The sequence below is a fragment of the Canis aureus genome, chromosome 4 (assembly GCF_053574225.1).
Source record: "Canis aureus isolate CA01 chromosome 4, VMU_Caureus_v.1.0, whole genome shotgun sequence".
In the NCBI taxonomy this organism is placed as follows: Eukaryota; Metazoa; Chordata; class Mammalia; order Carnivora; family Canidae; genus Canis; species Canis aureus.
Window position 1 is genome coordinate 20,947,330 of NC_135614.1, and position 21,556 is coordinate 20,968,885.

A 21,556-nucleotide genomic window follows, 5' to 3' on the forward strand; every position below is an offset into this window, starting at 1 on the left:
ATCATTTTGCTCTCTACTATTATCTCTCAGGTATGGGGTAATATTTGGAATGAGTAAATACCATTCAAGGGCTTCCCACCATTAGGAATTGGGAGTGATAGAAGAGAATATTACTCATCCTAGTTTCCTCTGTTGAGTTTCATCTGGCTCTTCTTTGAGACACTAGTACCAAAACTTACTCGGCTAAATAAAGTTACATTGTATTAATGATTATGAAACTTTTGATTCATTAAAAAAAACATTTCTTGAACTCCAATGCTAATGCTAGACATTGGGTCAAAAGTTGAAGCCAAAAGTGAAAAAAAAATAAGTAGTTGTTGACCTTACATAGTGGAAAAGAGGAGATACTCATTCAAGTTCTTTCTTTTTTTTAAATTATTTTTTAAGATTTTATTTATTTATTCATGAGAATACACAGAGAGGAGAAAGAGAGAGAGAGGCAGAGACACAAGCAGAGGGAGAAGCAGGCTTCATGCAGGGAGCCTGACATAGGACTTAATTCCCGGTCTCCAGGATCACTCCTTGGGCTGAAGGTGGCGCTAAAAAAGCCATCCGGGCTGAGCCAGATGGCTGCCTTTTTTTTTTTTTTTTTTTTTTTTTTTTTTTTTAAGATTTTATTTATTCATGAGAGACACAGAGAGAGAGGCAGGCTCTATGCTGGGAGCCCAAAGTGGGACTCAATCCCGGGACTTGATCCCGGGACTCCAGGATCATGCCCTGGGGCGAAGGCAGGCGCTAAACAGCTGAGCCACCCAGGGATCCCCACTCATTCAAGTTCTTGTGACATTATTAATTACATATCTTTTGGGGTGTCTGGGTGGCTCAGCAGTTGAGCATCTGTCTTTGGTTCAGGCCGTCATTCTGAGGTCCTGGGATTGAGAGGTCCTGGGATCAAGTTCCACATCAGGCTCTCTGCAGGAAGCCTGCTTCTCCCTCTGCCTATGTCTCTGCCTCTCTGTGTGTGTCTCTCATGAATAAGTAAATAAAATCTTAAAAAAGAATTCATATCTTTTAAAAAAATACGTATCTTTAAAATTCTACTTATACATTAAATTATTTAGAGAAGTAACAGTTTGTATCTTAGTAATTTGTGAATTGATCTTATGAAAAATGAATGATTAAGTATTTTTTTGTTTCTTCATTTTTCTTTATTTTTTATTGAGGTATCATTGACATATTAGTTTCAGTTATATAATATAATGATACATGTATATATTGATACATTGTGAAATAATCATCATAAGTCTTGTTAACATCTGTCATCCACACATAGTTACAGATATTTTTCTTGTGATGAGAACTTTCAAGATCTACCCTCTTAGCAACTTCCAAATATATAATATAATATTGTTAACTATAGTCACCATGCTGTACAGTACATTGCCCAGGACTTGTTTATTTTATCACTAGATGTTTGTATTGACCACCTTTAAAATCTTATTTGGCTGCTTTTAGTAACTTATTTTATAGGACAAATCTTTATAAATTTTTTTCATTTTTCATTTTTTAAAAATTTAAATATTACAAAAAAATTTAAATATTGTTGATATGCAATGTTACATTAGTTTCAGGTGTACAACATAATGATTCAATAAAATTAAACGTTACATTATGCTCACAACAAGTATAGCCCTTATAAAATGTTTTTATAATTTTATAAGTTATCACACTGTGTATTAACATCATTTCTTGTTAAGAAATGAGGACTTGGGGGGCATCCCTAGGTGGCTCAGTAGTTTAGCAACTGTCTTCCGCCCAGGGCATGATCCTGGAGTCCCAGAATTGAGTCCCACATCGGGCTTCCTGCATGGGGCCTGCTTCTCCCTCTGCCTATCTCTCTCTCTGTCTCTCATGAATAAATAAGTAAAAATTTTTTTTTTAGTAAAATCTTTTAAAAAAATATTTAAATGTGGGATCCCTGGGTGGCGCAGCGGTTTGGCGCCTGCCTTTGGCCCAGGGTGCGATCCTGGAGACCCGGGATCGAATCCCACATCGGGCTCCCGGTGCATGGAGCCTGCTTCTCCCTCTGCCTGTGTCTCTGCCTCTCTCTCTCTCTCTGTGACTATCATAAATAAATAAAAATTAAAAAAAATATATTTAAATGTAAAAACCAAGACAGCGTAAGTTTTATTATATTGATTATACTTCGAAATGATATGATATTTTAATATGTTAATCTAAATGAAATACATTATTACATTAATTTTGTCTGTTTTAATTTTTTTTAGTATGGCTACTGAAAAAATTAGAATTATGTATGTGACTCACATTCTATTTCTACTGGACATCATTACTCTGTACATTGGGCTAAATTTGGAATTTCAAAGTTTTGACAAATATATTCAAGCTGCTTAATAAGATAGAAGAATGTTACAAAAATGTATTGACTTAACAATATTTAATATTCTAATCTTTTTTTATATATATATTTTATTTATTTATTCCTGAGAGACACACAGAGAGAGAGAGGCAGAGACACAGGCAGAGGGAGAAGCAGGGAGCCTGACATGGAACTTGATCCTGGGTCCCCAGGATCACACCGTGGGCTGAAGGTGGCGCTAAACCACTGGGCCACTGGGGCTACCCATAATCTTTCTTTAATAAACAAAATGTCTCCTATAGAAGAAAATTGGATACAATTATATATTTATTTGTCAGTCTTGCTGAATCTTCTCACAAAATGAGAAAGTGAATGACACTAATCATTGAGTAACAAATCTTTTTGAAGATCAAGTAGTTTCTAATTCTTTCCTTCCAAAATCCAAAGGAAGAACTAGTCAAATTGTCAGCTATTAGATCATTAAGAATAATTTTTGAAAATAGAAAGTATGTGATTTTTGGCACATAACTAGGAAGAAGTTGAAAGAATTGGGTGACAGCAATAACAAAATTCCTTTCATTTTCAACTACTTAGGTATGTGGACAAGGTTTTTCAGAGCTGATTGATGCTGAACCTCTCTCATTCTAGTCATAATATTCATTCTGTAGATGCTTAAATTATTTTTTTAAAGAATTATTTATTTATTTATGATAGACATAGAGTGAGAGAGAGAGAGAGAGAGAGAGAGAGAGGCAGAGTATGTCACAGTCAGAGGGAGAAGCAGGCTCCATGCCGGGAGCCCGATGTGGGACTTGATCCCGGGACTCGAGGATCGCGCCCTGGGCCAAAGGCAGGCGCCAAACCGCTGAGCCACCCAGGGATCCCCTAGATGCTTAAATTAATTGAAAAAAATTTTCTTTTTTTTTTTTTGTTTTTTTTTTTTTATTTTTATTTACTTATGATAGCCACACAGAGAGAGAGAGAGAGGCAGAGACACAGGCAGAGGGAGAAGCAGGCTCCATTCACCGGGAGCCCAACATGGGATTCGATCCCGGGTCTCCAGGATCGTGCCCTGGGCCAAAGGCAGGTGCCAAACCGCTGCGCCACCCAGGGATCCCGAGAAAAATTTTCATACTGATTTGTGTCATTAGGTATACAATTCCAATACAAATTTTTTCTTAATAATTATCAGAATTGGGTAGCATGGGTGGCTCAGCAGTTTAGCACCTTCAGCGTGATCCTGGAGACCCAGGATCAGGTCCCACGTCGGGCTCCCTGCATGGAGCCTGCTTCTCCCTCCACCTGTGTCTCTGCCTCTCTCTCTCTCTCTCTCTCTGTGTGTGTGTGTCTCATGAATAAATAAACAAATTTTAAAAAATCTTAAAAATAAAAAAATAAAAAATAATAATTATCAGAATTATATTGTTATTTTGTTAAATTGCATAATAATAATGCTAACAATAGTTCATTCCAGAAGAAATGTTTTTAAAACTCAAGTGTTTTTTTTAATGAAGTGTGTGTGTGTGTATATATATATATATATACACACACACACACACACATTTATATAAATAAATAATACAGACATACAGAGATGTGATATGGGATCAATCCATAAAATACTTCAAGAGTTCTGGTTTCTGGTCCTGGCCAAGATAGAGTAATCCCACTACAGCCCATCTTTCTCAATGATTACAACTAAAAATTCTGGACAAAATATAGAAAGTAACTACTTGAGGACACTTAAAACATAGTAGCAGGTAGATTGGGGAGGAGAACCAAAGGGGAAGGACATACACAGTTTCCAATATTTCTCCTCTTTTATCTCTTTGCTTTGACTCCAAGATGGCTATAGCACATAACAGCACAAGTGGTACAGGCATCAAAACCTAGAGAAATCCTGTATTTCTGGTCAGACTACCAGGAAAGGGGGTTCCTGCAAGCAAGAGAGTGTGGAGGAATCTTTCTTGTTTTTTCTTTTTTTTTCTTTTGCCTGACCCCAGGACAACCCCAGTCACAGAGCTGTATTGCAGTGGCAGTGGCACAGCCTTTTAAAATGTCCAGCAAGAGGGGTGCCTGGGTGGCTTAGTTGGTTCAGTGTCTGACCCTTGATCTCAGGGTTGTGAGTTCAAGCTCCAAGGTGGAGCCTACTTGAAAATAAAAAATAAAATAAAATAAAATAAAATCTCAGATAGGATGCCATCTGGGTGGCCCAGTGGTTGAGTGCCTGCCTTTGTCTCAGGGTGTGATCCTGGGATACCGTATCTAGTCCCACATTGGGCTCCCTGTGGGGGAGCCTGCTTCTCCCTCTGCCTGTGTCTCTGCCTCTGTGTGTGTGTGTGTGTCTCATGAATAAATAAATAAATCTTTAAAAATAAATAAATGAATAAAACTCTCAGTGCACCTTGGTAGCTCAGTTGGTTAGGCATCTGCCTTCATCTCTGATCATGAACCCAAGGTCCTGGGATAAGGCTCCCTCATTAGTGGGGAGTCTGCTTCTCCCTCTCTCTCTAACCCTAAACCCTGCTCATGCTCTTGCTGTATTTCTCTCTCAAATGAATAAATTAAAAAAAAATCTAAAAACAACTCTCAGCAAACTAGGGATAAAAGAAACTTCCTTCTTCTGAGAGAGAAAGTCTACAAAACATTGCAGCTAATATTACACATAATAGGAAAGACTAAATGTTTCTTCCTAATATATGAAGAAGACAAAGATGTCTGCTCTCATTACTCGCATTAAACATTGTATTGGAAATTATAACCCATACAATAAGGCAAGAACAGGAAAAGGCATACTGATTTGAAAAGAAAGAATAAAACAGTCTCTAATCTCAGATAACGTGATTGTCTATGTAGACAATATCAAATAATCTACTAAAAAACTGTTAGAACCAGAGGTTCCGGGGATCCCTGGGTGGCTCAGTGGTTTGGCGCCTGCCTTTGGCCCAGGGTGTGATCCTGGAGTCCCGGGATCGAGTCCCACATCAGGCTACTGGCATGAAGCCTGCTCCTGTGTCTCTGCCTCTCTCTCTCTCTCTCTCTCTCTCTCTGTCTATCATAAATAAATAAATAAATCTTTAAAAAAAAAAAAAAAGAACCAGGGGTGCCTAGGTGGCTCAGTTCATTAAGCATTTGCCTTTGGCTCAGGTTGTGATCCTGGAGTCCTGGGATGGAGCCCCGTATCAGGCTCCCTGCTCAGTGTGGAGCCTGTTTCTCCCTCTCCCTTTGCGCCTCCCCCTGCTCATGATCTCTTTCTCTCAAATAAATAAATAAAATCTGAAAACAAACAAAAAAGCACCTCCTAGAACCAGTGAGTTTAGTAAAGTCATAGATTACTAGCTTAACATTAAAATTCAAATGTTTTTTTCTTTTAAAGATTACTTACTTCTTTATTTTTATTTAACTGAGAGAGAGAGCACGCGAGTGCGCACCTGCACAACTGGGGGTGGGGGGTGGGGGGACAGGGAGCAGCAGGCAGAGGGAGAGGGAGAAGCAGGCTCTCTGTTCCTTGGGGTCATGACCTGAGTGGAAGGCAGTGGCCCCATCAACTATATTTTTATATTCTAGGAATGACCAATTAGAATTTGAAATTTTAAAAAGTACCCATAGCCCACCAAAAATGAGATATTTAGGTTTATCTAACAAAATATGTGCAAGATCTATATACTGTGGGACGCCTGGGTGGCTCAGTGGTTAAGCATCTGCCTTTGGCTCAGGTCATGATCCCAGGGTCCTGGAACTGAATCCTGCATCAGGCTCCCTGCAAGGAGTCTGCTTCTCCCTCTGCCTATGAATCTGCTTCTCTTCTCTGTGTCTCTCATGAATAAATAAATACAAATCTTAAAACAAACAAACAAACAAACAAACAAACAAAACTAGCCCAAATGAAGTGGACTTAAATGTAAGTGAACAACTACAAAACTTCTGGAAGAGGGCAGACCGGGTGGCTCAGCGGTTAAGCGCCACCTTCAGCCCAGGGCCTGATCCTGGAGACCGGGGATAGAGTCCCAAGAGTCCCACGTCAGGCTCCCTGCATGGAGCCTGCTTCTCCCTCTGCCTGTGTCTCTGCCTCTCTCTTGCTCTTTCTGTGTCTCTCAAGAATAAATAAATAAAATCTTAAAAAAAAAAAAAAACTTCTGGAAGAAAAATGTAAGAAAATATTTGTGGCCTTTGGTTAAGCAAAGAGTTAGATATAATACCAACAACAAAACTCATAAAAGAAAAAATTGATAAATTGATCCTTAGTAATATTAAAAAGTTCTGCTCCATAAAGAGATCCAGTTAAGAGAATGAAAGACAAACTGCAGACTAGGATAAATATTTGCAAATCACATATCCAACAAAGGACTTTAATCCGAAATATATAGAGATCTTATAAGACACAGCAAAACACTATGACAAAAAAGCCAAGAATATACAGTAGGGAAAGAATAGTTTCTTCAATAAATGGTATTGGGAAAACTGGACAGCCACATGCAAAAAATAAAACTGGACCACTATCTTTTACCATACATAATTTCAACTCAAAATGGATTAAAGACTTGAACATAAAACTTAAACCATAAACTTCCTAGATGAAAACATAAGGGGAGTAAAGCTCCTAGACAACAGTCTTAGAGATGATTTTTTTAAAAGATTTTATTTATTTATTCATGACAGACAGAGAGAGAGAGAGAGAGAGAGAGAGAGAAGCAGAGACATAGGCAGAGGGAGAGGGAGAAGCAGGCTCCATGCAGGGAGCCCAATGTGGGACTCAGTGTGGGACTCGATGTGGGACTTGATGTGGGACTCGATGTGGGACTTGATCCCGGGTCTCCAGGATCACACCCTGGGCTGAAGGTGGAGCTAAACCACTGGGCCACCGGGGCTGCCCTAGAGATGATTTTTTAGATTTGACACCAATAGCAAAGGCAACAAAAGCAAAAACAAACAAGTGGGACTATATCAAACTAAAAGCCTTCTGTATAGCAAGGAAAACCATCAATGAGATGAAAAGGTAACCTATGGAATAGAAAAAAAATTCATAAATCATATATCTGATAAGAGGTTACTATCCAAAATATGTATTTAAAAAAAGTAAAAAAGGGGATCCCTGGGTGGCACAGTGGTTTAGCACCTGCCTTTGGCCCTGGGTGCGATCCTGGAGACCTGGGATTGAGTCCCACGTCGGGCTATCCTGCATGAAGCCTGCTTCTCCCTCTGCCTGTGTCTCTGCCTCTCTCCCTCTCTCTGTGTGACTATCATGAATAAATAAATAAAATCTTTAAAAAAAAAAAAGTAAAAAATAAACTCATACAACTAAAAAACCCCCATAATTTATTTTATTTTTATTTTTTAAGAGAGTTCATTTATTTATTCATGAGAGACACAGAGAGAGATGGGGCAGAGACATAGGCAGAGAGAGAAGCAGGCTCCATGCAGGGAGCCTGATGTGGGACTTGATACCAGGACCCAAGGATTATGCCCTGGGCCGAAGGCAGGCGCTCAACCGCTGAGCCACCCAGGAGTCCCCTCTGCCCATTTTTAATTTTTATTTTATTTATTTTTTTTAAAATTAATTTATTATTTTTATTATGTTTTAAGATTTTATTTATTTATTCATGACAGACACAGAGAGAGAGAGAGAGAGAGATGCAGAGACACAGGCAAAGGAAGAAGCAGGCTCCATGCAGGGAGCCTGACATGGGACTCAATCCTGGGTCTCCAGGATCACGCCCTGGGCCAACGGCAGGCACCAAACCCCTGAGCCACCCTGGCTGCCCCACCTCTGCCCATTTTTTAATTCAATTGTTTGTGAGGGGACATCTGGGTGACTCAGCGGTTGAGTGTCTGCCTTTGTCCCACCATGTGGTCCCAGAGTTCTGGGACTGAGTCCCACATCGAGCTCCTACATGGACCTTGCTTCTCCCTCTGCCTATGTCTCTGCCTCTCTCTGTGTCTCTCATGAATAAATAAATAAAATCTAAAAAAAAAAAAAAGAGAGACTGGACAGAGGATCTGAATAGATATTTTTCCAAAAAAAAAAAAAAAACCATACAGATGGCCAAGAGGTACATGAAAAAGTGTTCAACATCACTCACCATCAGGGAAATGCAAATCAAAACCACAAAGAGATATCACCTCACACCTGTTAGAATGACTATCATCAAAAAGATAAGCAATAGGGATGCCTGGGTGGCTCAGGCAATAGGGCCACCTGAGGGTCTGCCTTCGGCTCAGAGCAAGATCCCAGAGTCCCAGGATCGAGACCTGCATTGGGCTTCCTGCACGGAGCCTGTTTCTCCCTCTGCCTATGTCTCTGCCTCTCTCTCTCTGTCTCTCTCTGTGTCTCTCATGAATAAATAAATAAAATCTTAAGAAAAAGATAAACAATAATAAGTGTTGGCAAAGATGTGGAGAAATGGGAACCCTTGTGTACATTTAGGAATGCAGCTACAATAGAAAACATAATGGATGTTCCTCAAAAAAGTGAAAATAGAACTAACAAATAATCTAGCAATTCCACTTTTGGATATTTATCCATAGAAAACGAAATCACTATCTCAAAAGGTATCTGCACACTCATATTTACTGAAGCATTATTTACTGCAGCAAAAACAAGGAAACAACCTAAGTGTTCACTGAGGGATGAATGGATAAAGAAAATGTGAAAATATGATATATGTGGAATATTACTCAGCCATAAAAAAAGAAAATCCTGCAACAACATGGATGGACCTTGAGGATGTTATGCTAAATGAAAGAAGTCAGAAAAAAGATTAGTATTGTAGGATTTCATTTACATGTGAAATCTAAAACCAAACCAAATTCTTTTTTTTTTTTTTAAGATTTCATTTGTTTATTCATGAGAGACACAGAGACACAGGCAGAAGAAGAAGTAGGCTCCCTGCAGGAGCCTGATGTGGGACTCGATCCCAGGACCCTGGGATCACGACCTGAACCAAAGGCAGATACTCAACCACTGAGCCACCCCAGCGCCCCCAAACCAAATTCATAAAAACAGAACAGATTAATGCTTACCAGAAGCAGGGGGTAGGCAAAATGAGTGAAGGTGGTCAAAAGGCATAAACTTCCAGTTATAAGTCCTGGGGATGTAATGTATAGCATGGTGACTATAGTTAACAAAACTGTATTATATATTTGAAAATTGCTAAGAAAGTAAATCTAAAAGTTCTAGGATCACACGCTGAGCCAAAGGCAGATGCTCAAATGCTGAGCCACCCAGGTACCCCTAAAAGTTCTCATCACACACATACATGCAAAATTTTGTGACTTTGTATAGTGGTAAATGTTAACAAAACTCATTCTGGTAATCATTTTGGAATATATGCATATATCAAATCATTATGGTGTACACCTAAAACTAATACAATGGTATATGTCAATTATAGCTCAGTAAAAAAAAGAGAGAAGAAAACAAACAACCCAATACAAAGAACAAGACTGATAAATTAGCCTACATAAGATTAAGGCTTTTGTTCATCAAAAGACACCATAGAAGAGGTGGATCCATTCCATTGAAAGCTAGATAGAAACTTTTTTTTAACTTTTTTTTTTTAAGATTTATTTACTCATTGTGAGAGAGAAGGCAAATGGAGAGACAGAGAGAACCTCAAGCAGACTCTCTGCTGAGCATGGCACCGGATGCCAGTCTTGATCTCATGACTGTGATCATGACCTGAGCTGAAATCAAGAGTCAGATGCTTAGCTAACTGAGCCACTCAGGAGCCCTGGAAACTCTTTACAAAGTTATAATGAGTGGACTTTCCCCTACATTGACTACCTGAGTCACACTATAAGAAGCAACAATATCTCCACCATCTGCTCAGTAGCTACAAAGCAGCAACCATGTGTGAATGTATCTCCATCCATGTTGGCCAGGCTGGTGTCCAAATTGATAATGTCTGCTGGGATAAGACCATTGTGGGAGGAGATGACTCTTTTAACACCTTCTTCAGTGAGATGTTTGCTGGCAAGCATGTGCCCAGGGTGATATTTGTAGACCTGGAACTCAAGAGTCATTGATGAAATTTGCATTAGCACCTACTGCCACCTCTTCCACCCTGAGCAGTTCTTCATTGGCAAGGAAGATGCTGCCGATAACTATTTCTGAGGGCACTACATCATTGGCAAGGAGATAATTGACTTTGCCTTAGACCAAATTTGGAAACTGGGCAACCAGTGCACAGGTCTTCAGGGCTTCTTGATATTCCATAGCTTTGGAGGGGGAATTGGTTCTGGGTTCACCTCCCTGCTGATGGAATGTCTCTTTTGATTGTGGCAAGAAGTCCAAGCTGAACTTCTCCATTTACCCAACTACCCTGGGTTTCCATAGCTATCTTTGAGCCCTAAGATTCCATCCTCACTGCCCACACCACCCTGGAGCACTCTGATTGGGCCTTCATGGTAGACAATGAGGCCAACTATGACATGTATTGTAGAAACCTCCATATTGAACTTCCAAACCACACTAACCTAAATAGGTTGATAGGTCAAATTGTGTCCTCCATCACTGCTTCCCTCAAATTTGATGGGGCCCTGAATGTTCATCTGAGAGAATTCCAGACCAAAGTGGTGCCCTATCCCCACATCCACTCCCTCTGGCCACATATGCTTCTATCATCTCTGCTGAGAAAGCCTACCATGAACAGCTTGCTGTAGCAGAGATCACCAATGCATGCTTTGAGCCAGCCAACCGGATGGTGAAATATGACCCTTGTCATGGTAAATACATGGCTTCCTGGACATTGTACCATGGTGAGGTGGTTCCCAAAGATGTCAATGTTGCCATTGCCACTGTCGAGATCAAGCATATCGGGATCCCTGGGTGGCGCAGCAGTTTGGCTCCTGCCTTTGGCCCAGGGCGTGATCCTGGAGACCTGGGATCAAATCCCACATTGGGCTCCCGGTGCATGGAGCCTGCTTCTCCCTCTGCCTGTGTCTCTGCCTCTCTCTCTCTCTGTATGACTGTCACAAAAAAGAAAAAGAAAAAAAAAATCAAGCATATCATCCAGTTTGTGGACTAGTGCCTGCCTGGCTTCAAAGTTGGCATTAATTGCCACCCTCCCACTGTGAGACCTGGTGCAAACCTGGCCAAATTACAGTGAGCTGTGAGCATGCTGAGCAACATCACAGCCATTGCTGAGGCCTGGGCTCATCTGGACCACAAATCTGACCTGATGTATGCCAAGTGTGCTTTTGTTCACTGATATGTGGCTGAGGGCAAGGGGAACGAAGAGTTTTCTGAGGCCTGTGAGGACATGGCTACCCTTGAGAAGAATTATGAGAAGGTTGGTGTGGATTCTATAAGAGGAGAAGGTGAAGAAGAAGAAGAATACTAAAGTTAAAAATGTCACAAAGGTGGGACACTTGGGTGGCTCAGTCTGTTAAGTTTTCAGCTCTTGATTTGGGCTTAGTAAGTCATGATCTCAGGATTGTGAGATCAAGCCCCAAGTTAGGCTCTGAGCTCAGTGGGGAGTCTGTTTGAGATTCTCTCCCTCTCCCCTCCACTTGTTTGCTCTCTTTCTCTCTCAAAAAAATAATTCTGGGGGATCCCTGGGTGGCGCAGCGGTTTAGCGCCTGCCTTTGGCCCAGGGTGTGATCCTGGAGACCTGGGATCGAATCCCATATCGGGCTCCCGGTGCATGGAGCCTGCTTCTCCCTCTGCCTGTGTCTCTGCCTCTCTCTCTCTCTCTGTGACTATCATACATAAATAAATAAATATTTAAAAAAAAATAATAATTCTTTTTTTTTTTAATTTTTTTATTATTATTTATTTATGATAGTCATACAGAGAGAGAGAGAGAGGCAGAGACACAGGCAGAGGGAGAAGCAGGCTCCATGCACCGGGAGCCTGATGTGGGATTCGATCCCGGGTCTCCAGGATCGCGCCCCGGGCCAAAGACAGGCGCTAAACTGCTGCACCACCCAGGGATCCCTTTTTTTTTTTAATAATTTGGCACTTGACTATCATGGTGCCCTCTTTTTTTTTTTAAGATTTATTTATTTATTTATGATAGACAGAGAGAGAGCGAGAGAGAGAGAAAGAGGCAGAGATACGGGCAGAGGAAGAAGCAGGCTCCATGCTGGGAGCCTGACAAGGGACTCGATCTCGGGACTCCAGGATCATGCCCTGGGCCAAAGGCAGGCACCAAACCTCTGAGCACCCAGAGATCCCCAATAATTCTTGTTTTTTTTAAATATTTTTTTCTCTCTCTTTTCCTCTGCTGCTCACCCCACAACAACAACAACAACAACAAAAATATCACAAAGGTACTGCTTTTACAGGGAGACTTATTCTGTTTTGAACATTGAAAATTTATACTCCAATCAGTTAATTTGTATGTGGCAGCATGTACTCTCATATACAATAACTGACCTATACTTTAAAAAATGATGATTTGTTATGGACGCAAATTGTGCATTTCTCTGGAGGGTTTGAATAAAGTATTTCATGTCTTAAATGGAAAAAAAAACTTATAATGAGTAGATCCTCATCATCGTCTTTTTTTTTTTTAATTTTTATTTATTTATAATAGTCACACAGAGAGAGAGAGAGAGAGAGGCAGAGACACAGGCAGAGGGAGAAGCAGGCTCCATGCACCGGAAGCCTGACGTGGGATTCGATCCCGGGTCTCCAGGATCGCGCCCCGGGCCAAAGGCAGGCGCTAAACCGCTGCACCACCCAGGGATCCCTCATTGTCTTTTGTCTGCCCTCAACTTTATTCTGTCACCTTGAAGGATATAATTTCCCAGGATTCCTGGTTTGTAGCCACTTGACTCTTTTTAGGTAGTTGAATGGGACAAGGAGTAGTGTCTATTCCAGGACTGGCCCATAAAACCTTTCAACAGATATTAGTTACTTAATTTCCTTTGCCTGTCCAGTGGTAGAGCTATAAGATAGAACTCTTGCTCACTTTTCAAAGGAAAGTTGACCCCAAAAGCCACCTGATGAAGAACAGTGGTATAGGATTGTTATATGAATGAGAAGTAAGTTTTGTTGCATGTAGCCATTGGAATCCATGGATTATTATTATAGCAATTAGTCTACCCTAATACAAATCTAACAGTGGCTTTCTTACTATGTTTTTTTAGCACCCTAAATCTTCTTAGTGATGTCTTGAGAGATGTTGTGGTGGGAACTTGGGTCGTCTGCTTCAAAGAGAACAGCCTTCTTTTTTTTTTTTTTAAAGATTTTATTTATTTATTCATGAGAGACACACAGAGAGAGAGAGAGTGAGGCAGAGACACAGGCAGAGGGAGAAGCAGGCTCCATGCAGAAGCCCGATGTGGGACTCGATCCCGGGACTCCAGGATCATGCCTTGGACCAAAGGCAGGTGCCAAACCGCTGAGCCACCCAGGGATCCCCGAGAACAGCCTTCTGTTTATGTATTTAAGATATGTAATATATGACATACTAACACACGCATGTATGATATTTAGTGATGCACATGGTGAAGGCTTCAGAGCACACAAAAGATTTTACAGTAAAAAAAAACAAAAACAAAACTCCTTTATACCTTTGCCTTTCAGTCTCCCATTTGCCCCCCCGAAGCAATTTCTGGGAGTTTACCCATTTCCTGAGTTTAAGTGATAATTTACGTACATATAAACATATGTACTGGTTAAATGTTTAACCAGTCCCTCACTCGTGGACAATTAGTGTATTTCCAACTTTTTGCTAACAAACAATGGCACAGTGAATGTTCTTGCATATATGTTATTTTACATGTATGCAAGAATATCTCTAAAATACATTTCTAGAATTGGAATTGTCAGATTAAAAGGCATATGCATTTTACATTTTGATAAATAGTGCCAAATTGCCCTCCATGCGGTTGTACCAATTTGCATTTTTTTTCGAATTTACATTTTTACTATTACTATACAAGTGGGCCTGGCTCTTCACATCCTTTTTTTTTTTTTTTTTTAAGATTTTATTTATTTATTCATGAGAACACAGAGAGAGAGAGAGAGAGAGAGAGAGAGAGAGAGGCAGAGACACAGACAGAGAGAGAAGCAGGCTCCAAGCAGGGATCCCGACGTGGGACTCGATCCTGAGTCCCCAGGATCACGCCCTGGGCTTAAGGCAGTGCTAAAGTGCTGAGCCACCCGGGCTGCCCACTTCGTATCCTTTTCAATGTAACATATGGTCACATTTTGATTCCTTACTACCTTGATATGTGAAAAATAGCATTTATTGTGAATTTATAAGTGAGGTTTTACATCTTTCACATATTTATTTTCGTCTTTCCTTTCTCTTTCACATGTTTAAAAGCTACTTGCGGGCACCCGGGTGGCTCAGTGGTTTAGCATCGCCTTCAGCCCAGGGTATGATCCTGGATACCCAGGATTGAGTCCCACATCGGGCTCCCTGCATGGAGCCTGCTTCTCCCTCTGCCTGTGTCTCTGCCTCTCTCTCTCTCTCTCTCTCTATGTGTCACTCATGAATAAATAAATAAAATCTTAAAAAAAAAAAGCTACTTGCATTCCCTTTTCTGTGAACTCTTTATCTTATTGTTGAAAGTCCTTTAATACATATTAAAAGAAATGTATCTGTATTTTGTAATAGAGTTAAGATCATTGAACAGATAAATTCTGCTGCTAAAAACCAAAGTTTGAGAATCACTCTCTATGCTACTTTTCTTTTTTCTTTCTTTCTTTTTTTTTTTAAGTAATCTCTATACCCAACATGGGGCTTTGAACTCACAAGCCCAAGATCAAGAGTTAGGTGCTCTACCAACTGAACCAGCCAGGCACCCCACTGCCTATGCTACTTTTTAACCCAACCTTGCTAATAAAAGCTTGCCCCTTCATCCCCTTGGGAATCTTTGTCCCTTAGAGTCTCGACCAGTACTACTTGTCCTTATGGTTGAAATCCTAGGACAAAGTTTCTCAATTGTGTCACTGCTCTCATTTTGGCTGGAAAATTCTTTGTTGTTGGGGGCTGCCCTCTGTATTAAAGAATGTTTAGTAGTATCATTAGCCTCTATCTGCTGAATGTCAGTAGTCCATCTCTCCCTCCTCCATGGAGTTATGACAACCAAAAAAATGTCTTCAGATTGTCAAAATTCCTCTGGAGGATAGAGGGCAAAATTACCCCAGTTGAGAACCACTGGTCTAGGTCTTTATATTGTTGGAGGAAGGCAGGCTGCACTACTGTTACTATTTGCTTTAGTTTGGATATCCCACACATCTACCCAAATGGTATTTGATAATGTATAGAATACTAAGTTTTGCATGGAAGTACAATACTTATGTTATAAACTAATCAAAAAGACAAAATAAAGGGGCACCTGGGCGGTTCAGATGGGTGGGTGTATGCCTTTGGCTCAGGTCATGATCTCCAGGTCCTAGGGTCGAGCCCCACAGTCAGGATCACAGCTTGGTGGGGAATCAGCCTCTCCTTCTCCCCCTGCCTGTGCTCTTTTTGTCTATCTGTCTCTCAAATGAATAAATAAAAAAAATCTTTTAAAGAAGACTAATATACACGAAACCATCAATAACATCTGCCAAACTTGTGGTTATACCTAGCAAATTTAAAAACAAGCAATAGAAGACAGGAAAGTCAGCCACCACTTAAGCCTCAGAGGGTAGGAGGGGCTTGATGAAATCTCCAGAACCCAGAGTGTAGCACTCAGGTTGTAGGTTTGCTTTGTTTTGTTTTAAGATTTTATTTATTTATTCATGAGAGACACAGAGTGAGAGGCAGAGACACAGGAAGAGGGAGAAGCAGGCTCCCTACAGGAAGCCCAGTGGGGGACTCGATCTTTTGACCCCAGGATCAGGGCATGAGAGAAGGCAGACGCTCAACTGCTGAGCCACCCAGGAGTCCCTAGGTTGTAGTTCCAAAAAATGGTTCCATTTTTCTTTTAATTATTATTTATTTTAAATTATTATATTGACTAGTAAATCAGTATATATCATACTTATTATCATATATTACACAAATTATTATATACTATACCTTTATTATATCTATATATTATATTTATTAAATTAAATATTTCATTAAAAATCATTTACTTATATATATGAATGCTCATTTTAATGTGTGAAATTTTAGCAAGGAACATTTATTGACGTGTCCTCGATTCTTTTATGCCTACCCTCTCTATCAAGGATATTAAAATGTTAACATTTTGACAAGTAACTTTCCATACTTTTCCCAAGCCTCTATACCCATACTTATAGAGCTTATAAATAGGTGTGTGTATAGGTATATAGAGGTTTTAAAAATAAGGGGTAATTATTGAATAAAAAAAAGATCAGGAGCAGCCCGGGTGGCTCAGGGGTTTAGCGCTGCCTTTGGCCCAGGGTGTGGCTGGAGACCCGGGGTCAGGCTCCCTGCATGGAGCCTGTTTCTCCCTCTGCCTTGTGTCTCTGCCTTTCTCTCTGTGTGTCTCTCATGAATGAATAAATAAAATCTTAAAAAAATAAAAAAATTAAAAAAGATCATAATATACACATTTTTGTACAACATGCTTTGTCATATAAACATTTCTCAAGATCAGTTATAGATCTTCTCAATGATTGCATAATAGGCCATAGTAGGTGTACACCATAATTTGATCAAGTTTTCCTATTGAAGACATCTGGATTGTTACTTTACTTTTTTCTCTGCAACATCAATACCATAATAAACATTCTTGCAGTCATAGTCTTACATTTTTATTTTGTTAAGATAAATGGGATTTTGGATTGAAATGTACGTGTGTATTTATAATTTTAATAAATATTCCAGATTACTTTCCAATACTCTGATAGCAATGCATACCTATGAGAGTATCAGTTTCTCCATAGCTTGGTAAACAATAGATGGTAACAATAAAATTTGTTTGATTTACCTATTAAGAAGTGAAAAATGGTACCTCATTTTACTTGCATCTCTCTGACTTCTAATAAATTTGAACATATTTTAAATTTTTGGATAGTCAAATGTATATTTTATTTTTTTAGATATTTTATTTATTTATTTGAGAGAGAGAGACAGAGATAGCTAGAAAGAGCAAGAGCAGGGAGCAGAGCTCCACTGAGCAGGGAGGGAGCCTGACATGCGGCTAGATCCCAGGACCCTGGGATCAGGACCTGAGCCACCCGGGTGCACTCTCTCAATTTTTTTAAACATAAACTGTTTTATTTTGTAGGTTTTTGTTGTTCTTGTTGTTAAGTAATCTCTACACCCAAGCTGGGGCTTAAACTCAGAACCTCAAGATTAGGAATGCCTGGGTGGCTCAGCAGTTGAGCATCTGCCTTAGCTCAGGGTGTGATCCTGGGGGTCCCATGATTGAGTCCCACATCAGGGTCCCTGCAGGGAGCCTGTGTCTCCCTCTGCCTATGTCTCTGCCTCTCTTTCTGTGTATCTCTCATGAATAAATAAATAAAATCTAAAAAAAAAAAAATTCCAAGATTAAGAGTTACATGCTGTTAACTGAGCCAGCCAAGTACCCCAAATTTTCTCCCAATTTTGATGGGATACTGACTCTAAACATTTCATATATTACATTCCCACCAATGTGGTTGAGAATCAATTTATGAAATATTTTATAGGGTAAGGAAGAGAAAGTAGAGGGGAGAACATGTACTGAAGAGTATCAGCCAGGAATGGTGAGGTGCCTATGTAGTTAGGAATTGGGGAGAGTGTTGGAGGGAAGGAAGGACAACAAGATTCAGTCACCAACTGGTTAGAAGGCATCAATCTGAAGGAACACTTCAAATATGATTCCAGGGCTTCAAGAACAAAAGGGATCACTGTTGGAAATGAAAAGTGACTAGTATGGAAAGTTTCTCAGTTTAATTTGAAGTGCAACGACTTTTGGATTTAAAGATTTTTTAAAAATTTATTTATTTAAAGATTTATTTATTTTAGGGAGGGAGAGAGAGAGAGCGCACAAGCAAGCACATATGTGAGCACCAGCACCAGTGAGCTAGGAAGGGGCAGAGGAAGAGAATCTCAAGCTGCCTCCAACGGAGTGGGGAGCCCCAGGTAGGGCTGGCTGTATCTCACCACCCTGAAATCAAGACCTGAGCAGAAACCAAGAGTCAGAGGCTTAACCAAACTACCCAGGCATGCCCAACTTTTGGATTTGGATGGGACCTTAGAGATACATTTCCAACATTCTTTTTTTTTTTTTTTTTTTAAAGAATGAAGAAACAGGGTGCCCTGGGTGGCGCAGGTCATGATTCCAGGGTCCTGGGATCTAGCTTCCTGTTGGGCTCCCTGCTCAGCAGGGAACCTGCTTTTCCCTCTCCCTCTGTTGCTGGCCCTGCTCTGCTCCCTTAAGCACACGCCCTCTCTCAAATAAGTAAAATCTTTTTTTTTTTTTTTTTTTTTTAAGAAAGGAAATAAATTGCTTGCCTAAATTTTCATAATTGGCTCAGTATAGGCAGGCCCCATGGTTTACTATAAACTTGGAGAGGTCCTTTAGGCAGTTTTTAAAAAATTTTTAAAAAAGATTTTATTCATTCATTCATGATAGAGAGAGAGAGGGGGGTGGGGTGGGGTGGGGGGGCAGAGACAGGCAGAGGGAGAAGCAGGCTCCATGCAGGGAGCCCGATGCAGGACTCCTCATCCCCGGGCCCCAGGATCACATACCCTGGGCAAAAGGCAGGCGCTAAACCACTTAGCCACCCAGGGATCCCCATTTTTTTTTCCTTTATTTTTATTTATTTATTTTTTTTACCCACAGTTCTAGAATTTAATTTTATTGTAGTACATTAAGAGTCATGTATGCCAGGAAAGCCAGTAATATTCATAAGCTTAGTAGTTCACCACAGTTTTAGAAAGCACATAATACATTCAAATAAGGCATTACAGAAAGTTTTGTAAAGAATTAAATGTGTCCTGCAATCCTTTTTAAAAAAAGCCTTGGTCCATTCTGAAAGATCAACATTGAATTTTTAAAAATCAAAAGAAAAGTTTTTTCCCACAAAAATACACGAAGAACCACTTGCTGGCATTTATATTTTGAGTGCCTGGGATAACAGGCCGGTGTTCAAAGGCAGTTCATAACAGGTTGTACCAGGACTCGTTGCATCTGATTTAGCACCAAGTAAGAGTAAATATCCCACTGAAGATGTAGCTGATTTTTTCATCCACCTCTCATCGCCCCACTCTTCCTGCCTTTTTTTCCTTTAGATAGTTCTAACGCCACACTGCACAGGTGGTAGATGCCCTACCAAACATTGGCTCTAGATCTGCCACGTATTATTGGAGTCTTTAGTTAAGACTAGATGTAGAGTGACAGTGCTCTGGAATTTCAGGAAAGTGGAAAGTAGAAGGGCTTCTAGTATGCAAGGAACTTCATTCATTCATTCATTCATTCATTCATTCATTCAGGGACTGGTATTTTTGAGCTACTCCTCACTTTACATCTATCTTCTAGCTTATCAGTATAGGTCTTACAACCCTACAAATGTTACCATTTTAAAGATGAGAACATTGCCTATAGAAAGGCTAAATTGCTCATGCTAGTAGGTGAGAATCTCAAATTCCAACGCAAAGTCCCAAGCGTAGACCCGCCAAGTCATCATGTTCATTCTGCTCTTTGCGAATGGCCCACTTGACCCGATGCGTTCAGAAGGAATTCAAGACACCTTTGCAGCCCAGGTGGTGCCAGAAAACAAACAGGCTGATCCCCGGCGCCCCAGGTCAGGGGTTTTCAGGGGGAACACATGCCTTTAAGGATGACAATTCACACCACCCTACAAGTGATGGGGCTGGAGGGCGGGGGCAGTCAGCTAGAGACAGGAGCAAGAAGTAGGAAGAGGAGCCAAGAGGAGCTGTCACACTGGTGTGAGGATGAGGAGTGAAGTCTTTTATCCTCCACTTAGGCTGGTGGACACGACTATCCAGCGTGCGAAGCTCGGCCTGGGCCAGCTTCATTCCTCATCGTTTCTCAGGAACTAAGTTTTAACCCTTTACCTTAAACCTGGAAAAGACTAAAGCAAGCGAGCCGTGCGCTTCAGACTTCAGCGGAAACTCGCAGGGGGAAGCAAAAACTTGGGCCGGCCGGGCGACAGCGACGCGAGGCCGGTTTCGAAAAGCGGCCGGGAGCCGGGCGAGCGCGGCGGCCGGACGCGCCTGCCGCAGAGGGTGGGTGGGGCCGCGCTTCCTCCCAGCCCACGCCGCCTCCGCCCGCCACGTGACCCGCCGTGTTGTGGTCCGGCCCGCGTGGGTGGCGGGAGCGGCGGGAGGGCGGGAGGGCGGGGGCGACGGGGCCGGGTCACGTGACGGGGTTTAAATCTCCCGCAGCCGGAGCCGCGGGGGCGCCAGTGCCGCGAGTCGAGCGGGAGCAGAGGAGGCGAGGGAGGAGGGCCAGAGAGGCAGTTGGAAGATGGCGGACGAGGCGGCGCTCGCCCTTCAGCCCGGCGGCTCCCCCTCGGCGGTGGCGGCCGAGAGGGAGGCCGCGTCGCCGCCCGCCGGGGAGCCACTCCGCAAGAGGCCGCGGAGAGACTGTCCTGGCCTGGGGCGGAGCCCAGGCGAGCCCGGCGGGGCGGCCCCTGAGCGGGAGGTGCCGGCGGCGACCGGGGGCTGCTCCGCGGCGGCCGCGGCGCTGTGGCGGGAGGCGGCGGCGGGCGGGGAGCGGGAGGCCCAGGCGGCGGCGGCGGCGGCCGGAGAAGGAGACAATGGGCCGGGCCTACAGGGCCTCTCCCGCGAGCCGCCGCCGGCCGACGACTTCGACGACGACGACGACGACGACGAGGGCGAAGAGGAGGAAGAGGCGGCGGCGGCGGCGGCGATTGGGTACCGAGGTGCGCAGGGCGCGGGCGGCTGGGACTGCGCATCCCCTCCTCCCTCTCTGGGGCCCCTTGCGGTGTAGGGCTTTGGGGGCTCCGGGGGGCGGGCTGGGGGCTCAGGTCTGGCCTGCGGCGCCCCCTTCCCACCGCGGGCCTCGGCTGCGCTCCTCCCCGGCTGCCGGCGGGGCTGCGGGAGCGGCCCGCGCACCCCCTCCCTCCGCTCCCTTTTTCCCTCCCTCCGCCGCCCGCCTGCGCGGCTTTGCGCTTTGCGCAGCCGCCGGGCCGCGAAGCTCCCGCAGTTGGTTTTAAAGTAAGTTTCTCTCTCCTCCTACTCTCTTAGCTTATTGCCTTTGTTTAACATCTTTTCGGTTTTCCGTATCCCCGCTTCCTTGCACACGTAAGTCTGCAACTTTTGCCCGTCCCTTTTCATCAACCTTTTGCAGTTGTCTTTGCAAACTGATACACCTGTGCAATTCACGGCTTTTTTTTTTTTTTTG

At 42.3% G+C, this 21,556-nt stretch overlaps 1 protein-coding gene and 1 pseudogene across 3 annotated transcripts in view; both read left to right on the plus strand.

Moving 5' to 3' along the window:
* Window positions 1-10,168: 10,168 nt before the first annotated feature.
* Window positions 10,169-11,739, plus strand: LOC144311817 (tubulin alpha-1A chain-like; annotated as a pseudogene).
* An 8,854-nt stretch (window positions 11,740-20,593) lies between these two features.
* Window positions 20,594-21,556, plus strand: part of SIRT1 (sirtuin 1) — a 32,470-nt gene continuing 31,507 nt past the window's right edge. The window contains exon 1 of one of the 3 annotated variants that reach the window (XM_077894720.1): window positions 20,594-21,074. In XM_077894720.1, the coding sequence (XP_077750846.1) occupies window positions 20,657-21,074 (418 nt within the window). In that variant the 5' untranslated portion in view covers window positions 20,594-20,656. Of the gene's footprint in view, window positions 21,075-21,350; window positions 21,370-21,556 lie in introns of those variants that run through there. The other 2 variants (XM_077894719.1, XM_077894721.1) reach the window with 2 other exon arrangements.